Below are 20,908 nucleotides of genomic sequence, written 5' to 3' on the forward strand. Positions count from 1 at the left end.
GCAAAAAGGGATGGGGGGGAACCTAGGGGCACCCAGGGAGGGGCGTGATGTGGGGTGAGTGCCAGCAGAGGGGAGCACGGGATCTGGTGATATTCAGGGTCAGTGGAAGGAGGATGTGCAGGGAAAGAGGGACGGGGAGAACCTACAGTGCCACAGAGGGGGGACACAGGGGACTGGGGGTACCCCCAGGGTGGGGGAAGGCTGGTTTTCCAGCCCCCTCACCACCTGCAGGTTCCCTGCCCGTGTGGTGACCAGCAATGAGGACAGGGTGCTCTGCACAGAGGGGACAAGCTGGGAGCTGCAGGTGGCCCTGACACCCATGGTCCCAGGGCAGCAAGCAGGGCTGTGGTGGCAGCAGGTCCCCCCACAGCTCCAGTGACCTTCAGATGGAAGTAAAACACCATCTAAGGGGAAATCCCATAAGTGAGGGGGCTGCAGAGAACAGGGCTGGGCCAAAAACACCCACTGCACAGGAGCTGGGTGCTGCTGCTGCGCCTAAATGGGGGGTCAAAGGTGTGGGTGGGGGGCGATGAGGATGCTCAGGGTGATTAAGGCATCAGGGGCAGAGATGTCCATAGGACGGAAGGGGATGGGGATGGATTGATCCATGGATGGAGGGAGAGAAGGGGGAAGGGAGGAATAGATGCATGGATGGATGGATGGATGGATGTGATGGATGTGATGGAGGGTTCTGAAGGCTTGGGAGTACCTGGGGATATGTTTCCCCAGCACCCCACATGCCAGCCCCCCCGCAAGAGGACAGGTACAGCCCTGTACCATGCACATGATGGCTGCTGCTGGATGTCATAAAAAGGGACCCAGACATGTTGCCCTGGATCGGGGCCAAGCCTGCAGGAGTGTGGGTGCTCCCCCAAACTGCTGTGCACCCCCCACTCACTGCCAGCCACAGCGGGGCTGGGATCTGCTGGGTCACAGTGGGGTTTGGGGGGGGCTGTTGGGGACCCTGTGCGGAGCTGGATCAGCCCAACGACACTGTGGGGAGGAGAGTGGAGAGCAGGGGGGGAGAGTGGGGTGCAGGAGAAGAGAATGGGGTGCAGGGGAGGATAGCAGGGGAATAGCAGGGTGTAGGGAAGAGTATAGCAGGTTGCAGGGGGATAGCAGGGTGCAGGATAGTGGGGTGCAGGAGAGGAGGGCAGGTTGCAGGGGGGGGCAGAAGGGTGCAGGTGGGACAGGAGGAGGCAGCAGGGCTGATTGCAGGGCACAGGGACAGGGGGGTGCAGGGGGGGACAGTGCCCACTGGAAGGCAGGTAGAGACACAGCTCTCACCCATCCCGGTGCTCTCTGCCCACCACTCCTTCCCCTTCACCCCGCCAGCTCCAGGTGGAGCCAAGCTGGTGTAACTGGGCATTGGTAGTCATAGGGGGGGCCCAGCCACGCCAAGGGCCTGCACTCTCTCCCAGCAGGGCTCACCCCACCGTGGGGGGTGTGAGGATGCCTGGGGGAAGCACATGGAAGGCAATTCTGTCCCCTGGCTTGGGCTCCCCGCTCTGCTCCCCCCCAGTTCCCATCCCAGACCCAACACCAGCAGCACCTGGGGACCATGGCACCCCAAGGCAACAGGCAAGGGGGGCAGGAGGCAGCAGCAGACGGGGGAGACCTGCTCCTTGTGTGTCCCCTCAGCCCCAGAGCTGGGTGCCACCCCATGCTGGGTGCAGCACAAATCCCCCAATATCCACTTTGAGCCTTTGCCAGGGAAATGGGAGCCAGGAACAGGAGGCCACAGGGTCGGCCACCATCAGCCCCCATTGTCACCTGCCCGGGGACACAGGGACCCACCGCCCGCGCGGAAGCGACTCAGGGTTGCAGACAAGCCGGGTCAGCCGTATTTATTGAGAACGGTTGTGGAGGGATAAAAATATTTCCACTAGCTCTATAAGAATTTATAAACCTATACTCTGCTTATCCTTTAATAAATGCCTCTATGACCATCATGCGAAGGTAAGTACTTCTGTAAGAAAATAGCAAGATTAAAAAAAGGAAAGCGCTAATACACCCTGCGGGGCCCTGCCCAGGGGGGTCCCTGCCCGCGGGGGCCAAGGGACCCTGTGGCTGGCACAGGGACATGGGTGGTACGTGCTGGAGCCGCCCCAGGACCCCACAGCACCCACCCTGAGCCTTGGCTGGACACAGCTCCCCATCAGCCAAGCCTCCTGGATGCAAACCTCTCACCCAGGGGTGAACCCCCACCGCTCACCCCACCCCTCAGGTGGCCCTGCCCAGGAGGGGACATGTCCCCATGCCAGCGAGCTCCCCGTGATCCCACTGCCCCCAGTTCTGCCTCCACCCTGCAGCCTCACCATCCCCTTTGTGTTTCCTAGTCCCTGGGGGGAGCAGGGGGTTGGGGGGGGTTGGGGCCATCTCCCCAGGGATGCCCTGTGGCTGCTGGCTGGGAGGTGTGGGCCAGGGCTCGCCTTGGGGACACACAGCGGTGCTTTGCTGGGGAGCAACACGGATGGGGACATCCTAGGAGGGACACAGGGACACAACACAGTGCTCTGCAGGGCAGCCACACGGATGGGGACATCCTGGGGGCAGGCAGGGACACGACATAGTACTCTGTGGGAAAGCAACAGGGATGGGGACAGCCTGGGGGGGGACAGGCTGCAGCGCTCTGCAGGGCAGCAACACCTGGGGACAGCATGGGGAACACGGGGACACACAGCAGCGCTTTGCTGGGAAGCCACACGGATGGCGACATCCTTGGGGGGACACACAGTGATGCTCCAGCCAGAAGCAGCAGGGACAGGGACATCCTGGGACACGCAGGGACACCACAGACAAGCAAGTGGTGTCAGGGGCCGAAACACCAGCCGGGGACGATGCTGCTGCCGCGGGTGGGGAGGCACCGCGGGCACAGGACAGTCATTATTGCTTCACAGGGCCCACATCAAGGGGAGGCCAGGCTGGGGACCCACCCTCTGATTTAGGGTTCAAGGGACTTTCTGTGAGGACAGTGATTCCCCACTGTTCCTCCTGCCATGGCCACCCCCACCACCCAGGGACACAGGGTGCTTCCAAGGGGTGACACTTGGTGGGGACAGGGACCCTGCCGAGGACACAGGGCTGGACATCCCCAGCTTCAGTCCCTCCTCCCACCAGTGCTGTCGCGAAGGTGGCCAAGGGTCCGGGTGCTGGCTGCCACCCCGGCTGGGACACTGGCTGCCCCTCCATCCCCTTGGTCACCTGTGGTCCCCAGGAGCTGCTGTCCCTCCATGCCAACCAGGTCCAGGGGGAGCGACCCTGTCCCCCACATCAGGGCAGCTGGGGCTTTGGGGGGGCTGGGACTGGACCCCCCCTTTCCTCTTCCCTTAAGCAAGGGCCACGCTGAGTGTAAAGGCTGTAAGCAGGCAGCTCGAGGTGACACGGGGACAAGGGACACGATGTGGAGAGCTGGCTGGTGGCCCTCCCCAGAGCTGCAGGGGAAACAGAGAAAGCCAAAGCTCGGGGGACAAAGCTGTTCCCAGCCCGGGGTGGGGGGCTGGGGAGGCATCCAGCCAGGACAGGGTGCAGGGGACCCCAGTGCCCTGTCCCCTGCCTGTCCCCGTGTGACAGGCGCTGGCAGTTGGATAAGGCGATACCACAGCAGCTCAAGGTGGCGGGTACGGTGTGGGTACCGAGTCTGGCAGCGGGGCTGGGGCAGGATGGAGAGTGATGTAAACATTTCTGATCTGGGGGGGGGGCAGGAGGAGGAGGAGGAGGAGGAAGGGGTGCTAGTGCGAGTCCTTCATCTGCTTCTGGATCTTCTGGAGCATCTCCTGCATCCGCCGCAGCTGGAAGGGAGCAGAGCAGGGACCATGGAGAGGGGGAGGGGGCGGGGGCTGGCACCCCCCAGCCACACCAGCTCCCTCGCCAATGTATCTGGGACAAGCATCCCAAGCAGACTGGGATCACCGAGAGCTGTGGGGGGGTGGTGGGGACCCCTCTGCTACCCCTCCAACACCTCCTCACCCTGGCCTGAGGAGCAGCAGCCTCTGGGATGGCGCAGGAAGGGTGTTGAGCCAGCCCTGGGGCTGGGGACGTTGTGGAGGTTTGGGGGTGGGGGATAATGGAGGGGGGGCTCAGCCCTCCCCCACACTCACCTCCTCGTCCTTCTCCCGGATGAGCTTCTCCGTCTCCGCATCCGGCACCGGGGGGATGACAGGGATGGGGAAATCCGTCCCGCTCTCCCGGGTCAGCTTGCTGCGGGCAGAGAGAGGAGGTGAGGACACTGTCACAGCCCTGGTGCCCCCCCTTCCCCACCCCCACGGCGGGGGGGACAGTTTCCCCCCAGGCGCTGCAGCCCCCGAGACCCCAAACCTTACAGGTACCCAGCACCCACTGGCACAGACCCTGAGCCACCGTCACCCTGGGCCTTTTTCCAGGCAGGGGGCACATGAGTAGCTCCAAGTATCCCCCCAAACTTCAAGACCCCCCCTCCACATGCCATGCACCACTTTGGGGCCAGCAACACCACACCAAGGGATGCCCCAGGGCACAGAGCCCCACTTGGCCTTCTCCACGCTCTCCCATTTTGGGAAGCATCCTGCTGGGTGCTTCGAGAAGCGACTCCCCTGCATCGTGCCCCCCGCCCAAGTGCAATATTTTCTCTGCTGCTTTAAAACATCTTAAACTCAGCATCTCCCTTCTCTCCCACAGCCCCAGCCCCACTGCAGGTTGGGGTCCCCGGGCACCCCACTGCTGGCCAGCCCCAGGGATGCTCCGCACCCCTTTTCCCCAGCACCAGCTCCCATCCCAGCCCATCCCTGCTGGAGGGAGCCATGGGCATCCCCCCCCGGGGCCACCCCACCACGCAGATACACAGCCACCACAATTGATGGCTTCTCCCATGCCCACGGCAACAGGGAGGGACCAGCTCTCCCGACTGGGTCCCTGCGGATGCCACGTGCCACCCCAGCGGGTGACGGCATGTTTGGGACACCACCACTGTGGCTGGCAGGAGTCACGCGTGCCACCATGTGCCACCGCAACGTGCCACCACCGGTGCAGCCCCTCCGCATGAAAAGGGGTGATGGACACTACGGATGTTGCATAGGGGGGCTGGGACACCCCTGCCCTGCAGGGTCCCCTTGTGCCGGGGGGGAGGCTGTGCCAGCCGTGCTGTAGCAAAGGAGGGGTTTTGGCCATGTTTTGAGCTGTTTTGGAAGTCACTGCCCGTTGTCACGGCTCCTCGCCGTGGGGGGACACAGGGGAGAGCACATCGAGCTCCTTCCATCCCTGGCAGCAAGACAAGGCTCGAGCCGGGCACTGGCACTGGGGCAAGCAGCTTCACTAGCCCAGGAAAGACTGTCTATCGCTGCCTTCTGCACCCCAAAATTACATCCCCCTGGGAGGGCAGTTGGGTGGGGAGTTCCTGCCCTGCTTCCCTTCCCTTGGGCAGCCCTTGGCTGGGAAAAGCTAGGTGCCACCAGATGGTGACACGTCCCCCCCAACCCCACCTTGCCTGGGAGAGCTGGGGTGATGCCACCGGCGTCCTCACGGCATCACCAGTGGTGGTGGCACCCCAAAAGGGCAAACTGTGTGGGCGACGGGTGGGTGGCCACAGGGCCGTCTCTCCCCTGGAGCATCTGCCCGGCCCTTGCACGGGCACAGAAGGACCGAGACAGGGTTGGATACCAGCAAGTACTTTATAGAGGGGTGAGGGGCAGGGGGAGGAGGACGGCGGGGGCCAAGCAGGGCCCCGGCCAGATCCCGGCTCAGTCGGCGGAGCAGTCGGCGCAGCACAGCCTCAGCGCGGTGGGATGCCGCCTTCTCCGGGGGCACGTATGGAGAGACCAGCTTAGAGCCTATGGCCACTGCCAGCCCCCCCACTGCTCCTTTGATACCCCCCCAGCCTCTCCAGCCCCCTGGATGGAGGGTACCACCAGGGACCCTGCTGTGTTCCCCCCAGGATCTTTAGGGGGGCTAAAGGGGATGCAGGTGCCATGAATCCAGCCGGTACCGGCAGCAGAGCCCCAGCACCAGCTGCTCACTTGGCTCCTGCTCCAGCCCCGCAGCCTGCAGGGACACAGGGTCCTTCTCACTGTCCCCCCACCCCAAGCCCTGGGGGGACAGAGGGTCCCCCTCACTGATGGGCCAATACCCCCACCAAGCCAACCCCCAGCCCTGAGGGGATGCAAGGTCCTCCCACCATTGCCAGTGTACCCCCCCATAATCCAGCCCTGGGGGGACGCAGGGTCCCTCTCACTGCTGGAGCAGCCCCCCCCAGCCATCCCCAGCCCCGGGGAGATACAAGGTCCCCCCACCATTGCTGTGCACCCCCCACCCAGGCCTGGGGAGAACACAGGGTCCTCCTTGCTGCTGGAGCAGCCCCCTGCCCCCCAGTCAGCCCCAGCCCAATGGCCCAGGAATGGCCTCCCACCACACTGGGGCTCCCCACCATCCCACCAAGGCTTCCATCTCCATCCCCACACTGCCCAGCTCCACCCTCACACAACCCCAACCCCCCCGAGGTCACCGCTTGCTGGGTCACCCCAAAGAGAGGGGACTCCCCCCACCCCCTCCAGCCTGGCACCCCACTCCCAGCCCCGTACTTGCGGTTCCTCTCCTTCACCACCATGCGGGTCATGCTCTGGATGCACTGCGTGCGGTAGTTCTCGTAGTGGGTTTCCCGCGTCACGTCCTTGAGGTCCTGCATGTGGGTCCTCACCAGCATCGTCCGCAGCTTCACGAAGTCGCAGTGGGATGGGTTCTCCACTGTGGGGGAGCCCAGGGTCAGGGGGACACAGCCAGCCCCTCCACATCACCCAGCCCCCCCCCAAGGCTGCACAGCATGAAGATGGGCTATACAATGTCCCCATGTCCCCAGAGCTGGTGGGACACCGGGGACATGGGCCAGTGTTACCTTCCACAATGCCCCAGGGGTAGAGGCGCCCACGGACACGCCGGCCTTTGGCCTCCACGACTGTGTTGCTGCCGATGACGGCGAAGGGGATGCTCTCCTGCAGGAAGAGAGCAGGGATTAACAGGGCTCGGTTGTGTCCACCATGGCATCTCCTTGGCCATATCCAGCACCCACTTGCCAACATATCCCAGGGCCCCAGCTATGGACAGCCCCAGGTGGGATGGCAGTGGCCATGGCATGGGTTTCTCCACCCCAGCTCCATTCCACCAAGGTGCAGGTGGCACCTGCAGGGTCTTGGTGACACATCTGGGCAGCACAATATGTACCAACCCCACCATGCTGGGGCTGCTGGAGGGCTTGTGTGGCCCCCAAAGAGTCCCAAGGGTGCCCTAGCATGACATGTCCTCCTGGCCATGGGACCCTGACCTTCTAAGGATGGAGCCAGACCCACCTTCAGTGCCTGGTCCTGCAGCTTGAACTCCTCATCCTCATCTGAGTCACACTCAGGGAACTGGTAGATGCGGATGCCGTAGTGGTCGATCTCCTCCCGGATCTGGAGGCAGACAGCCCTGCTGAGGGCAGGCCCTTGGAAAGGGGGTGGGAAGTGCCACACAGTACCGGTGTCCCTCAAAGACCCACAAAAGCCTGTCCGTTCCCCCCCAGACTAAATGTCATGGACACCCCTCCAGACCCTTCCAGCCCCCAGCTGAGCACAAGGGTAGATATGTCCTTGGTGGCCATGCGGGTAACATGGCTGTGAGCATGGAGGATGCTCCATGGCAAAGTCCGGGCAGGGGATGGAAAGAGCTCCCAACCGAGTGAGGACCCCATCACCAGGGACCTGCTGGGACAGCTCCAGGCTGGACCAGCCTCCCCTTACCTTGTTCTTCATGCGCTCCACCTCGGCGGGGGTCAGTGTGTCTGCCTTGGCCAGCACAGGCACGATGTTCACCCGCTGGTGCAGGGCTCTCATGAACTCCACGTCCAAGGGCCGGAGCCTGCGGGGGGAGCCCAGTGAGCACCATCCCACCAAGACCCTTCGCCAGCACCCCCCCATCCCAGCAGCGCAGGCAGGGGCTGCCCGTACCCATGGCCAAAGGGTGAGATGAAGTAGATGCAGCAGTGGACACGGTTGTCCTGAATGTTTTTCCTGTTGAGGCCACTTTCGTCACGGAAATACTGCTCGAACTGCTGGTCGATGTAGTCGGCCACTGGCTTCCAGCTGCAGGGACAGGGAGGTGACATCAGAGTCCCCCCTGCAGGACCCCCAGGCTTTCCCTGGATCCCCAGCTCAACACCTCCCATGGCTCAGCATCCCACCCCAAGGAGCCCTGTGCATCCCACCCTTGTAGCTTCTGGCACCCGCAGTGGCACTGCCCATCCCTGGGGAGACCCCTCACCCATGGGACGCACCACTCAGTGTTGTTGACAGCGTCACCGAAGCCCGGCGTGTCCACGATGGTCAAGCGCAGCTTGACACCCTTCTCCTCGATGTCTACCACGTGCTTGGTGATCTCCACCGTTTGCGTGATACGTTCTGCAGCAGCAGGAGACATGGAGATGGCGGGGAACACCCCGGGCGAGGGACAATGCGGGTGACATGGGGAGACGTTGCAGCCCCCAGGTGTCACCCTCCACCCTTTGCAGGATCAGCCCCCACAGGCACCAAGGTCCAGCACCAAGAGGGTGCCATCAACCTCCCACATCCCAACGTGGATGTGCAGCCCTCCCTTGGTGGCTGTGTCACTGTCACCCCATGACAGCCCGACTCCAGCAGCACAGGGTCTGCTGGGGGAGGCATCACTGTGGGAGCATTTCTGGCTCCCTGTACCCCCCACCCCCCAAAACGTGTGACCCACAGCCCCAGGACTGTGCCTCCCCCTTTGCCCCCAGGACCCTTCCATGTCCCTGCATCCCCAAGGATGCTCCCGCTGCCCCGTGTCCACGTGGCCACACGTGCTCTGTTTTTTGGCTCCGAGCAACGGAAACAAATCAAACAACCGCCTCAAAAACAAATCAAACAAATGCCTCGAGCTCCTGGGGATTTGGGCAAGTTTGGGCCATTTTAATTCAAAAACTGGCTGCAGCTGAACCAGCTCTGTGCCCTGGACCCCGACTGTCCACAGCCTCCCGGATTTGCTGTGACTCCAGCTGATCCCCAACAAGCTGGGGCTTGTTTTCCCAATGGGGACAAAGCCCCCGCGGGGGGTCCCGGTGCCAGGCAGGGGGGGTCCTCGCTGCCTTGGAGCAGTCCCCAGTGCCAGCAGGCAGCTGGCAATGTGCCACAGGGGGGTTCGGAGACACGGAGGAGCCCAGCTGAGCAGGCAGAGGGGCTGCACCCCCCCAGGAGCTCTGCCACCCCCCCCCGGGACACCCCACCACTGGGACTGTCCCCCCTCACCTTCGGCGTTGAGCAGCTTGCGGTCCCTGTACATGTCCGTCAAGAAGAGGCTGTTGACCAGGGTGGACTTGCCCAGTCCAGATTCCCCTGGGACAAGGGGAGAAGGGTGAGAAGGGGGCATCCAGTAACCACCCCCTGCCCCGGCTCCATCACTTTTGGGATCCAGAGGAGGAGGCAGCATCCCCCATGCCAGGCTCACCCCCTACCTGCCACCATGAGGGTGAAGTCAAAGCCCTTCTTCACCGACTTGCGATGGACCTGGTTGGGCAGCGTGGCGAAGCCCACGTACTCCTTGTCATCCTGTGGGCAGAGGGGATGTGGGACAGGGAATGCCATCATCCCACCCCTCAATCCTGGGAAGTCCTGCCCCTGCATGCCCCCCCCCCAACCCCCCCCAGAATGGTCCTAGAGGGTCAGAGCTCTGCAGGACACGGCCGTGCCTGCCTCTACCCCATGGGTTGGGAGGGTGAGAACACCCTCTGCTGTGACTCCTGCAGCCCCTTGCCCCATGTCCCCTCCCCATCCTGCACCTCAGAGGAGTCGTAGGGGTCCAGCTGCCCCCAGGGGCTCCGCGGGCGGTTGGGGCTGGGGGGCGGGGGGGCGGCGATGTGCTGCTGGAAATCCGAGGGCCGAGACCGGGAGAAGATCCTGGCGTCCCTCTCGTCAGCGGGTTCGTCAGGGGGGACCCTGCCCACGCCGCAGAGGGGGTGGCCGGGCTCCCGACGGCTCTCCGGGGGCTCCACCTTCCTGGGGCTGTCGGATGGTGGGCAATCCCGCAGGAACTGGGTCAGCTCAGCCTCCTCCGAGTCCTCCTTCAGGAACCGCTTTATCTGGGGAACAAAGCCAGAGGGGACACCAATGGTGGCAGTGCCAGCTCGAGGTAGCATCACTTGGCTCAGCATCATGAGCCCCCAAGCTGCAGGAGCCAGACACATGCACCCCAAGGATGGTAGAGATGGGAGGAGAAGGGGGACACGGCCACTCCAGGGGACAGGCCACCACCCTGAGGACAGCCATGGGGACAGCCATGGGGATGGCAGTGGGGACAGCCATGGTCTTATGCACCCTGGGCGCTTACAGCTTGTGGTGCGGGGACAGCAGCTGGCTCCTGGTACTCCGGGGGACAGGGATGGGGACCTTCCCCCTGGGCACCCCGCAGCTCCTCGGGGTCTTCCGGGGTAGCCGGGACCCCCACGCACCCCATGGCCTGCCAGGAGGACGGGGAGGGGATGCCGGGGAGGAGGGAGAGACACCAAAAAGAGATGAAGAGCAGAGGAGCTGGCAGGGGGGCAGCCCTGGGGGGAGGCAGATGGTGGGCAGGATGCTGGGTCTGCCCGTGTACCCCCCCCAGCCTGCCCACTCGCAGGGGCTCAGCGTGGGTGGTGGCACACAGGGCTCCCATCCCTGCAGTCCCAGGGGACCTGACCCACAGCCGTCACCAATCCCATGGGCAACACAACCTGTTGGGCCAAGGGACTACCAGCCCCATGGCCACCCTCAGATTGTGTCCCCGCATGAACCGGGATCCCAAAAACCTCTCGCCCTGGCTCTGCCTGTCCCAGAGATGGTGCAGGCAGAGGGCCAGGGGGGCCAGGCGCAGCGGCCCCCAAGCTGGTGACCCTGTGGGGTGGTGGGGCTGGGAGGAGGGATGGGGACGGCGGGACTGGGACGGCTCCACATCCTGTTTACAAGCGCTGGCGGGAGGAGACACATTCCCAAGGGCATGTCCGGCAGCGGCTCCCGCGGGACCGAGCCCTTCTGCCAGCAGGCACCCGCGTCCCCAGCACCCGTCACAGCAACTGCCAGGACACCCCCGCCCCACGGGCAGGGAGACCCCCAAACGGGGGACACACAGGGTCAGGGGGAGACCCCGACCCTGCAGGCTCGCACCTGGGGGTCAGTGCCCCCCCGGGGTGGGGGCCTCAAGGCCAGAGCTGTCCATGGGGACCTGTGTCCTCCCCCCATCCCGTGTCCCCACTCCGTCGGCGGGGAGGGCGGCCGTGCCGGCGGCAAGGCGAGATGCACCGAATTAGCGGGCTGGAAACAAGGTCACGGCGCTGCCGGGGCTGAGCGCTCGCATGTCTGCCCCCCTCCCCGGTACCCCCACAGCCACCAGCATGGGGGGGCAGGGGGCCAGGCTGGTGCCCCCATGGCAGGGACAGCAGAGCCTCCACACTCCCCTCTCCCCCCGTGGGACCACAGCATTCAGTGGATCCGTGTGACCACAGCATCCTCTTCCTCACCAACCTTGACCTTGGGGGCTCAGCACCAGCCCCCCACCTCATCGCAGCCCAGCTGGGCGCTACACAGGGATGGGAGATGGTGTTGCCACCTCCAAGGGCTCCCAGCCCCGCTGCCACCCCATCCCATGGGGCTCCAGCCCTTTGGGGCTCCCCCTTGTCCCCCACCCCAGAGAAGCCGATGGCCTTGGCAATGCTGTGGGATGGGGTGGGTTTGCACCACATCCTCAGGGGTCCTGTGGCAAGTGCATGCCCCAGTACAGTCATCCCAGGGACGGAGCCTCCCTGCAGCACCGGGGTGCTCTGCGCCCCCCATCCCCATCTGCCCCCTCTCTCGCCCTGCCGGGGAGGGACGCTGCCCCCGTACCTCTTGCCCAGGCTGCGGCTCGGAGCAGGTGGCCATGGCAGAGCTGGTGTCACCCGTGGCCAGGAGAGGATGCCGAGCAGCACCGACTGCGCGGAGGGATGGGGAGCAGCATTAGCATAACTCCACCCTGGGCTGGCTCCGTGGCCAGGGCGCCCACGGCACCCATCAGCCAGGCACGGCCCCCACGGGTGCTGGGGGGGCAGAACCAGCGGGGGGGCACAGGAGGGGAGAGACACGCTCAGCTCCTGCCTGGTTGTCGAGATATCAAGGACCAGCAAAGCACCGTTGGCCAAAGAGGTGGCCGAATGACCACCATCACCATCATCACCAGCCTCCCTGAGCTGAGCACACAGCCCACGAGAACATTCAGCCCTGGAAAAAACACCTCCATCCCAGGACAAAAACTTCCTCCACCCCAATACGCACCAGATCCTCGCCCACTCCCCACCCTGGAGCACCCCGCAGCCACCCCGCCAGGGACCCCCAGCCTCTTTGACAAGAGAAACCAAGTTTTCCATGAAAGGCTGTTTGAAAACTCTACATTTTTGTTCCCGACAATTAAAGCATCTCTGCATGCCTCTGAGTTACTGCTCCAGCTGGGCCTGGCGGGTCTGGCTGGGAAGGACCCAGGCCCCGGCTGGGAGAAGCTGGGATGGTGCCCACCACAGAAGCAGAAGCTCCAGCAGTCCTGCCTCAGCTTCCCCAGTTCATCCTTGGGGATGCAAAGGGTTAACAGTGCCCCAGGAGGAGCCTGTGGGGTGGCATCGAGGGCACCTGAGCTGTCACTGTGGGGGGCACCCGGGAGGATGATTCACCTTGAAGGATGTCAAGATGCATCAGAGCAGCTCCGGTGCGGAGCCGGGGTCGCTCGGCCACAGAAGGGCTGCGTTTGCCAGGAAAGTGCTGAAAAGCCCCAAAGCATCATCTGGGGGTGGGACGGGTGCAATGAACCACGAGTTTGTGGACACAGAGAGGGGCCTGGATGCTTCTGTGCCAGTCCCCCGCATCCCTGGGTCCCAGCCATGCTCCTAACCCCCACGCCGGATCGCCCCCCCACCCAGCTTCGAGGTAGTGGAGACCCCCCCATCCCACCTGGTCTCATCCATCCCTCCTCATCCCTGTCCCAGCAGAGCAATGCCACCATCCCTGGCTGACACCATGGCTTTGCAGCCCCTTTCCCCCCCCATCGCAGGCCGCAGCACCCCACCATCATCCCGTCCAGGCTCTGCACCCCATCAGTGGTGCCCCCAAGATTCCCTCTGCCCGGTGCAGCAAAGTTCTCCTACAGCACCCACCGCTTTCCGAGCGTCCCACCCCACGCTCCTGGCAGGAGCGGGGATTTATCAGGGCGAGAGCCGGGGGCAGCGCGGGTGCCCCCGTAAGCGGATTACACGCCCGGCCGCGCGCGAGCCGGCACTCGGCGCCGGGGCTGTCACCGGCCCAGCAGCTCCAGCGAGGTGGCACAGGCACCGCCGCCTCCCCGCCTGTCACACTGCATCACACCTTCCCCCGGCGGTGACAGCCCGGGGGCCGCGGCAGAGGGGGGCACTGGGGCAGCAGGCAAAGCCCAAGCTGGGAAAGCCCTCGGCTGCCCGTTCGCATCGTTCCGCCTGGCACCACATTCCCATGGGATGTGTTTTCCCAGCCTGTTTCTGCAGGGAAAGGAAGGGGACATCCCAGCGAGGTGCTGTCATAGAATCATAGAATCATAGAATGGTTTGGGTTGGAAGGGACCTTAAAGATCATCTAGTTCCAACCCCCCTGCCCTGGGCAGGGACACCTCCCACCAGACCAGGTTGCTCAAATAGCCATCCAGCCTGGCCTTGAACACCTCCAGTGATGGGGCATCCACGACCTCCCTGGGCAACCTGTTCCAGTGCCTCACCACCCTCACTGTAAAGAATTTCTTCCTAGTATCTAACCTAAATCTCCCCTCCACCAGCTTAAAACCATTGCCCCTTGTCCTGTCGCTACTCTTCTTTGTAAAGAGTCCCTCTCCGGCTCTTCTGTAGGCTCCTTTCAGGTGCTGAAAGGCCGTTATGAGGTCTCCCCGGAGCCTTCTCTTCTCCAGGGAGGATCAAGCGTCCCCAGCCCACCCAAAGGTGACATCCAGACGTGCCCCCCACGGCACTCACCCACTGCTCCATGGCAGCGGTGCAGCCAAGCATCCCGTGCACAAACACCACCTTGTCCCAAAGGCACGAGCTCCACGTGGGACAAGGGCACAGTGGCCCTCACTGAAGCCCAGCTCTGCTGGGACCAGCTTGGCTTTTCCCCAGCGCAGGTGGCACCTGGGCTGTGCCTGCTCCGACCTGCCTCCAGATGCACAGGGTGCTCCCGCCAGCGCTGTCATTGAGTTTCTCACCCCCAGCCCTCCCCTCCTGCCCTGTCAGCAGCACCCCAGCTGGGAAACTGAGTCTACAGCAGCTTTAAGAGGAGCAGGGTGCTGGGCACCCTCCGGATGCAGGGGCAGGCACAGTGGCACAGGTCCCTGGGTCTGGGCAGGGTCCCAGCACGGAGGACGAGAGCCGTTCCCACACGTCCCCCCCCTGCAGCATCATAGAGTCATAGAATCATTGAGGTTGGAGCAGCATCATAGAATCATAGAATCATCCAGGTTGGAAAAAACCCTTGGGATCATCGAGTCCAACCATCTACCCTACTCTACAAAGTCCTCCCCTACACCATGTCCCTCAGCACTGCATCTAAACAGCCCTTAAATACAGCCAGGGATGGGGACTCCACCCCCTCCCTGAGCATCCTCTTCCAATGCCCGACCACTCTTTCGGTGAAAAACTCTTTCCTAATGTTCAGTCTAAACCTGCCCTGTTGGAGCTTGAAGCCGTTCCCTCTCGTTCTGTCACTAATTACCTGCGAGAAGAGACCAGCACCAACCTCTCTACAGTGAGGTAGAGAGGTTGGTGCTGCCAACTGGTGCTCTCCAGCCCCTTTCCTACAAGGAAGCCTAAAATCTCAAGGGACCTGCGAGTGCAGGGACCCCAGGATGGGACCCCAGGATGGGACCACGCAAGGTGTCTTCCCACGAGCCAAGTGACAGCAGGGCCAGCCCAGGCTGGAAACAAGGTGGTGGCGTCTCAGCACGTGGGGGACAAGCGAGAAGATCCAGCCCACCAAGAGCTGGGAGCAGAGGTTGAAGGCAGTGGGGGAAACCATTGCTCATCCTGCTTCTTGGAGCGAGCCTCAGACCGTTCTGGGGATGGGGGGGGATGTGGCACCGGGGACACCGGCTCCACCTCTGTGGGTCCTTCTGGATGCCTCCACAGCCACCTCCAGCCCCAGCTCACCCCACGTCCAACAGCTGAAGGAGCCCAGCTCCTCTTTGGTTGTCCTCCCCACTGAGATGTTTTCAAAGCCTGGATCTGTCCAGCCCCAAAGCCACGGTTTGGGGCTGGAGCTGGTTGCGACACGCTCCGTGAGCCGCCCTCCTCTCTGGTTTCACCGCATCCCGCTCCGCTCCGGAGGAATGTGCCGGTCCCATTTCCCACGGCAGCTGCCGGGGAAGGACGGCCACCATGGCTCCCACCCAGGGCAGCCGTCCCGGGGGGTTGTCACAGCCCTGGTGCCACACGAGCCACGGCCACAACCCTCCGTTCTCCATCCCCACCCCGGGCACAGCGAGTGCCTCCAGGTCCCCTTGGGGACGTGGCTCCTGGGGACCTGCCACCACCCAAGAGGGACGAGACAGGACGAGCGACACAGGGAGAGCTGGTGGGAGAGTTGGTGGCTCCGGAGCTGGCTGGTCACTGCAGGGATGGCCCTGGAGCACAGCGGGATGGTCCCCGCAGGAGGGCCCGGCCAGCCTGGCAGCGCCACCGGGACCGCAGCCGGGGAGGGGGGGGGGACGGACGGGGGACTTGCCAAAGGCACGGCTGGGTGAGCGATGCTCCGCTCGGTGCCAGCCGAAAACACACACACACACACAGAGCAGTCCGCGCAGAGACATCCCGGGGGTGTCCCAGGTCGCGGGGACGCGCAGGTGCCGCTCGGTGACAACGTCGCCTTCGCGGGAACGACGCTCTCCGATCTCGGTACCGGCACCGGGTACCATCGGCACCGGGCACCGGCATCCGCCACTGGCATCAGCAAGGGCACCGGCGTCAGCACCCAGCACCGGGCACCGGAATAAGCACCAATGCCACGGTGGGCGGGCAGTCCCGGTGTGTGTGTCCCCCCCCGCCATCTCCTCTAAAGCCGATCACTCGGCACCAGCGCTGGGCACTGGTGTCAACACCCAGCACCGGGCACCGGAATAAGCACCGGCACCAGCACGGGCACCGGGCACCAGCACGGGCACCGGTGTCAGCACCCAGCACCGGGCACCTGAATAAGCACTGGCATCAGCACGGGCACCGGGCACCAGCGCTGGACACCGGTGTCAGAACCCAGCATCATCATCACACTGGGCACCCAGCACCAGTATCACACTGGGCACCAGCATCAATACCTGGCACCAGCACGGGCACCGGCGTCAGCACCCAGCATCGTCATCACACCGGGCACTGGGCACCAGTATCACACTGGGCACCAGCATCAATACCTGGCACCAGCACTGGGCACTGGTGTCAGCACCCAGCACTAGGCACCGGCAAAAGCACCAGCATCAGCACGGGCACCGGGCACCAGCACGGGCACCGGTGTCAGCACCCAGCACCAGAATAAGCACCAGCATCAGCACGGGCACCGGGCACCAGCACCGGGCACCAGCATCGGGCACCGGGCACCAGCACGGGCACCGGTGTCAGCACCCAGCACCGGGCATCAGAATAAGCACCGGCACCAGCACGGGCACCGGGCACCAGCACCGGGCACCGGGCACCAGCGTCAGCACCCAGCATCGTCATCACACCGGGCACCAGTATCACACTGGGCACCAGCATCAATACCCGGCACCAGCACTGGGCACTGGTGTCAGCACCCAGCACCAGGCACCAGCAAAAGCACCAGCATCAGCACGGGCACGGGGCACCAGCGTTGGGCACCAGTGTCAGCACCCAGCATCGTCATCGCACCGGGCACCCAGCACCAGCACGGGCACCAGTATCACACCGGGCACCGGCGTCAGCACCCAGCACCAGCACCGGGCACCAGCGCCGGGCACCGGTGTCAGCACCCAGCACCGGGCACCGGAATAAGCACCGGGCACCAGCACGGGCACCGGGCACCAGCTCTGGGCACCGTTGTCAGCACCCAGCATCGTCATCACACCGGGCACTGGGCACCAGTATCACACTGGGCACCAGCATCAATACCTGGCACCAGCACTGGGCACTGGTGTCAGCACCCAGCACCGGGCCCCGGAATAAGCACCGGGCACCAGCGTCAGCACCCAGCATCGTCATCGCACCGGGCACCCAGCACCAGCATCAGCACGGGGACCAGTATCACACCGGGCACCAGCATCAGCACGGGGACCAGTATCACACCGGGCACCAGCATCAGCACGGGGACCAGTATCACACCGGGCACCAGCATCAGCACGGGGACCAGTATCACACCGGGCACCAGCATCAGCACGGGCACCGGGCACCAGCGTCAGCACCCAGCATCGTCATCGCACCGGGCACCCAGCACCAGCATCAGCACGGGGACCAGTATCACACCGGGCACCAGCATCAGCACCCAGCACCAGCACCGAGCACCGGCACTGGTGTCAGCACTGTCACTGCACCAGGCACCCAGCACCGGGCACCAACATCAGCACCCAACACCGCACCAGGCACCAGCACTAGGCACTGGTGTCAGCACCCAGCACCAGCACCAACACCTGGCATCAGCACCGTGCTGGGCACTAGCATTGGGTACCGTCACCACACCAGACACCCAGCACCAGCATCAGCACCCGGCACCAGCATCACACTGGGCACTGGCTCCAGCACCCAGCACCAGGCCCCGTACACCACCACTGGCACCAGGCAGTGGTACGAGGCAGCAGCACCAGACACGGGGCTCCAGCATCAGCACTGGGGCACCAGAGCCTTGGAGCAGGGCACTGGGAACAGGATGCCTGCACAGGGTACCGGGAATTGGCATGAAGTACAGGGCACCAGTACCAGTTACAGAGCACCAGCACACCACAACAGGCACAGGGTCCCGGTGCAGAGTGGGCGGTGGGTGGTGGGCACAAGACCCCAGCAACAGGCAGTGAGTTCCCAGCAGCAGGAACCAGTACTGGGCATTGTTTGCCAGTAGCAGGTACTGGGCAGGAGGCACTGGGCACACCACCCACTGGGTACTGGGTATTAGAAACCACACATGGGGTGCTGAGCATCGGGCACCGGGCACCAGCACGGGCACCGGTGTCAGCACCCAGCACCGGGCACCTGAATAAGCACTGGCATCAGCACGGGCACCGGGCACCAGCGCTGGACACCGGTGTCAGAACCCAGCATCATCATCACACTGGGCACCCAGCACCAGTATCACACTGGGCACCAGCATCAATACCTGGCACCAGCACTGGGCACCGGTGTCAGCACCCAGCATCGTCATCGCACCGGGCACCCAGCACCAGCATCAGCACGGGGACCAGTATCACACCGGGCACCAGCATCAGCACCCAGCACCAGCACCGAGCACCGGCACTGGTGTCAGCACTGTCACTGCACCAGGCACCCAGCACCGGGCACCAACATCAGCACCCAACACCGCACCAGGCACCAGCACTAGGCACTGGTGTCAGCACCCAGCACCAGCACCAACACCTGGCATCAGCACCGTGCTGGGCACTAGCATTGGGTACCGTCACCACACCAGACACCCAGCACCAGCATCAGCACCCGGCACCAGCATCACACTGGGCACTGGCTCCAGCACCCAGCACCAGGCCCCGTACACCACCACTGGCACCAGGCAGTGGTACGAGGCAGCAGCACCAGACACGGGGCTCCAGCATCAGCACTGGGGCACCAGAGCCTTGGAGCAGGGCACTGGGAACAGGATGCCTGCACAGGGTGCTGGGAATTGGCATTAGGTATGGGGCACGAGTACCAGTTATGGGGCACCAGTACCAGTTACAGAGCACCAGCACACCACAACAGGCACAGGGTCCCGGTGCAGAGTGGGCGGTGGGTGGTGGGCACAAGACCCCAGCAACAGGCAGTGAGTTCCCAGCAGCAGGAACCAGTACTGGGCATTGTTTGCCAGTAGCAGGTACTGGGCAGGAGGCACTGGGCACACCACCCACTGGGTACTGGGAACAGCTGGGTACCAGTTAGCGGGTATTGGGTATTAGAAACCACACATGGGGTGCTGAGCACCAGGCAAACGCGCTGGCACCACACAGCAGCCATCGGGCACCACGTGCTGGGTACCAGGGACTGAACCAGGCATGCGGCACCAGATCCCAGTCTTTCCCAGTGCTCCCTCCACACAATCCCAGCCTGCTTCCCCCTCCTGGAGCCCTTCCCAAGGAATGATGCCGGGCCATCCTGCCCCCGGCCCTGCCTTGGCTCGGCCGTGACTGGCTGGCAGCTGGCAATCTGGCAGGTGGAACCAGCACCCCCAGGGTCTGTGTCCCCATCCCCGTCCCCATCCTCTGCCAGGCACTGCAGCCCCTTCCCAGGATGCCCCCGGCCCATCCTTTCCAAGTCAGTGAGTGGCAATGGCGGGTGGCTGTGTCCCCCCGGTCCCCACCGAGGGCAGGGGAGGACGCTGGCACAGCCGGTGGGGACAGCGTGGGGCACTTGTGTTCCCGGCCATGAAAGGGGCTGGGGGGGGGTCTTGGCCAGAGGTGGCCATTCCCTGCAGTGAGCAGCTGGCAGAGCCTCAGCTCTCCCCAAATTGCAGCCTCCTGGTCCAGCAGCCCACTGGGGCTGTCCCTGTCCCCCCCAGACACCCCCCCGTGCTGGGGGATGACAAGGCCACACCGTTCCCAGAGCATCCCTCTCACAGGCCCCTCCTCCCCACCCCGCTTTCCATAAAACGGAGCTGGTGGTGATTTCCCGCAGGAAAAGCCGGGTCCAGCCCCCCACGGGGACTCCCCCCGAGGCCGGGTGACTCCACAAGGGCCATCTCAGCCTTGTCCCCAACCTTGTCACTGCCCGGGGTGGTGTCCCCTCCCACAGTACAGGGCCAGGCTGGGAGCAGATGGCTCCACGTTCCCTTTATTCCCATAAATAACCAGCGCAGGCTCAATCTGGCGGGGAGGAGGGGGGAAGCCCCAAAGGCCCCCCCAAACCCTGTCCCATCTGGGGTGGCCGGGCAGCGAGCCCACTCGCCTGGCAGCCCTTCCTCTCCCGCTGGTGGCCAGGGGGTCCGGGGGCAGGAGCGGGCAGGGGCAGGCAGGTGAGGGGGGCTCTGTGCATCTCTAATCCGCCCAGCAAGCGCTTTCCTCGGAGATTACTGGGGATTACAGGCTCAGGGGCTCCAGGAGCTCAGCCCCGGCTCTCCCTGCCCTTCAAGGAGCAGCGCTGAGCCCCGCAGGGGGGTGGGAGGGCAGGCAGGTCGGGCACTGCTGTGATGAGCTAGGAGTTCTCAGCCGTGCCAGCGGGCTGGGCACAGCACGGGAGCAGCTGCTGGTTTGCCACGGCCTCTCTCCAGTAGCCCGGTGCCCAGGGAGGCTGGTGAGCTGCAGCCCGGGCTTTAAATACAGCATTAAAAGCTGAAGGGGATGAGCTGGGGAGCGGGAGATGCAAAGGGCTGTATTTTTCTTGAACGGGGGGATGAGGCAAGGGGAGCGAGGACGGTGACACGGAGGGAGGCTGGGGCTGCTCGAGAGGTCCCCGGGACACCCCGCTCCCCCCGGCTGGCAGCAGCGTTATGGGGTCTGGGCACAGCACGGCAGGGCCGAGAAGCCACCGCGAGCGGCTACGGGGGACCAGAGCTCTATAATTACCATGGGAGGCTGAGTTATTTCGGGAAGCAGGGACGAGGCTGCCAAAGCTTTTATTCCTCCAAACCAAAACAAGATGGAAAGAGCCCAGCCCAGGATGCTGCATCCGGCGGCAGGCGTGGGGAGGTTTAACCCCTTGCCTCCTCGCTGCCCGCACCCGGGGGGATGCCTGTCCCCCCCCCACCCC

General features: G+C 64.1%; 1 protein-coding gene across 3 annotated transcripts in view; it reads right to left on the reverse strand.

Moving 5' to 3' along the window:
* Positions 1-1,832: 1,832 nt before the first annotated feature.
* LOC106894624 (septin-5-like) overlaps positions 1,833-20,908 on the reverse strand; it is a 23,143-nt gene continuing 4,067 nt past the window's right edge. The window contains exons 1-12 of one of the 3 annotated variants that reach the window (XM_014953405.1): positions 11,871-11,942; positions 9,794-10,093; positions 9,470-9,563; positions 9,264-9,350; positions 8,276-8,399; positions 7,950-8,084; positions 7,743-7,860; positions 7,314-7,415; positions 6,863-6,959; positions 6,552-6,714; positions 4,101-4,200; positions 1,833-3,791 (exon numbers count right to left, since the gene is read on the reverse strand). In XM_014953405.1, the coding sequence (XP_014808891.1) occupies positions 3,732-3,791; positions 4,101-4,200; positions 6,552-6,714; positions 6,863-6,959; positions 7,314-7,415; positions 7,743-7,860; positions 7,950-8,084; positions 8,276-8,399; positions 9,264-9,350; positions 9,470-9,563; positions 9,794-10,093; positions 11,871-11,906 (1,416 nt within the window). In that variant the 5' untranslated portion in view covers positions 11,907-11,942 and the 3' untranslated portion in view covers positions 1,833-3,731. Of the gene's footprint in view, positions 3,792-4,100; positions 4,201-5,652; positions 5,770-6,551; positions 6,715-6,862; positions 6,960-7,313; positions 7,416-7,742; positions 7,861-7,949; positions 8,085-8,275; positions 8,400-9,263; positions 9,351-9,469; positions 9,564-9,793; positions 10,094-11,870; positions 11,943-20,908 lie in introns of those variants that run through there. The other 2 variants (XM_014953402.1, XM_014953403.1) reach the window with 2 other exon arrangements.

The sequence above is a fragment of the Calidris pugnax genome, unplaced genomic scaffold (genome assembly GCF_001431845.1).
Source record: "Calidris pugnax isolate Ruff unplaced genomic scaffold, ASM143184v1 scaffold133, whole genome shotgun sequence".
In the NCBI taxonomy this organism is placed as follows: domain Eukaryota; kingdom Metazoa; phylum Chordata; class Aves; order Charadriiformes; family Scolopacidae; genus Calidris; species Calidris pugnax.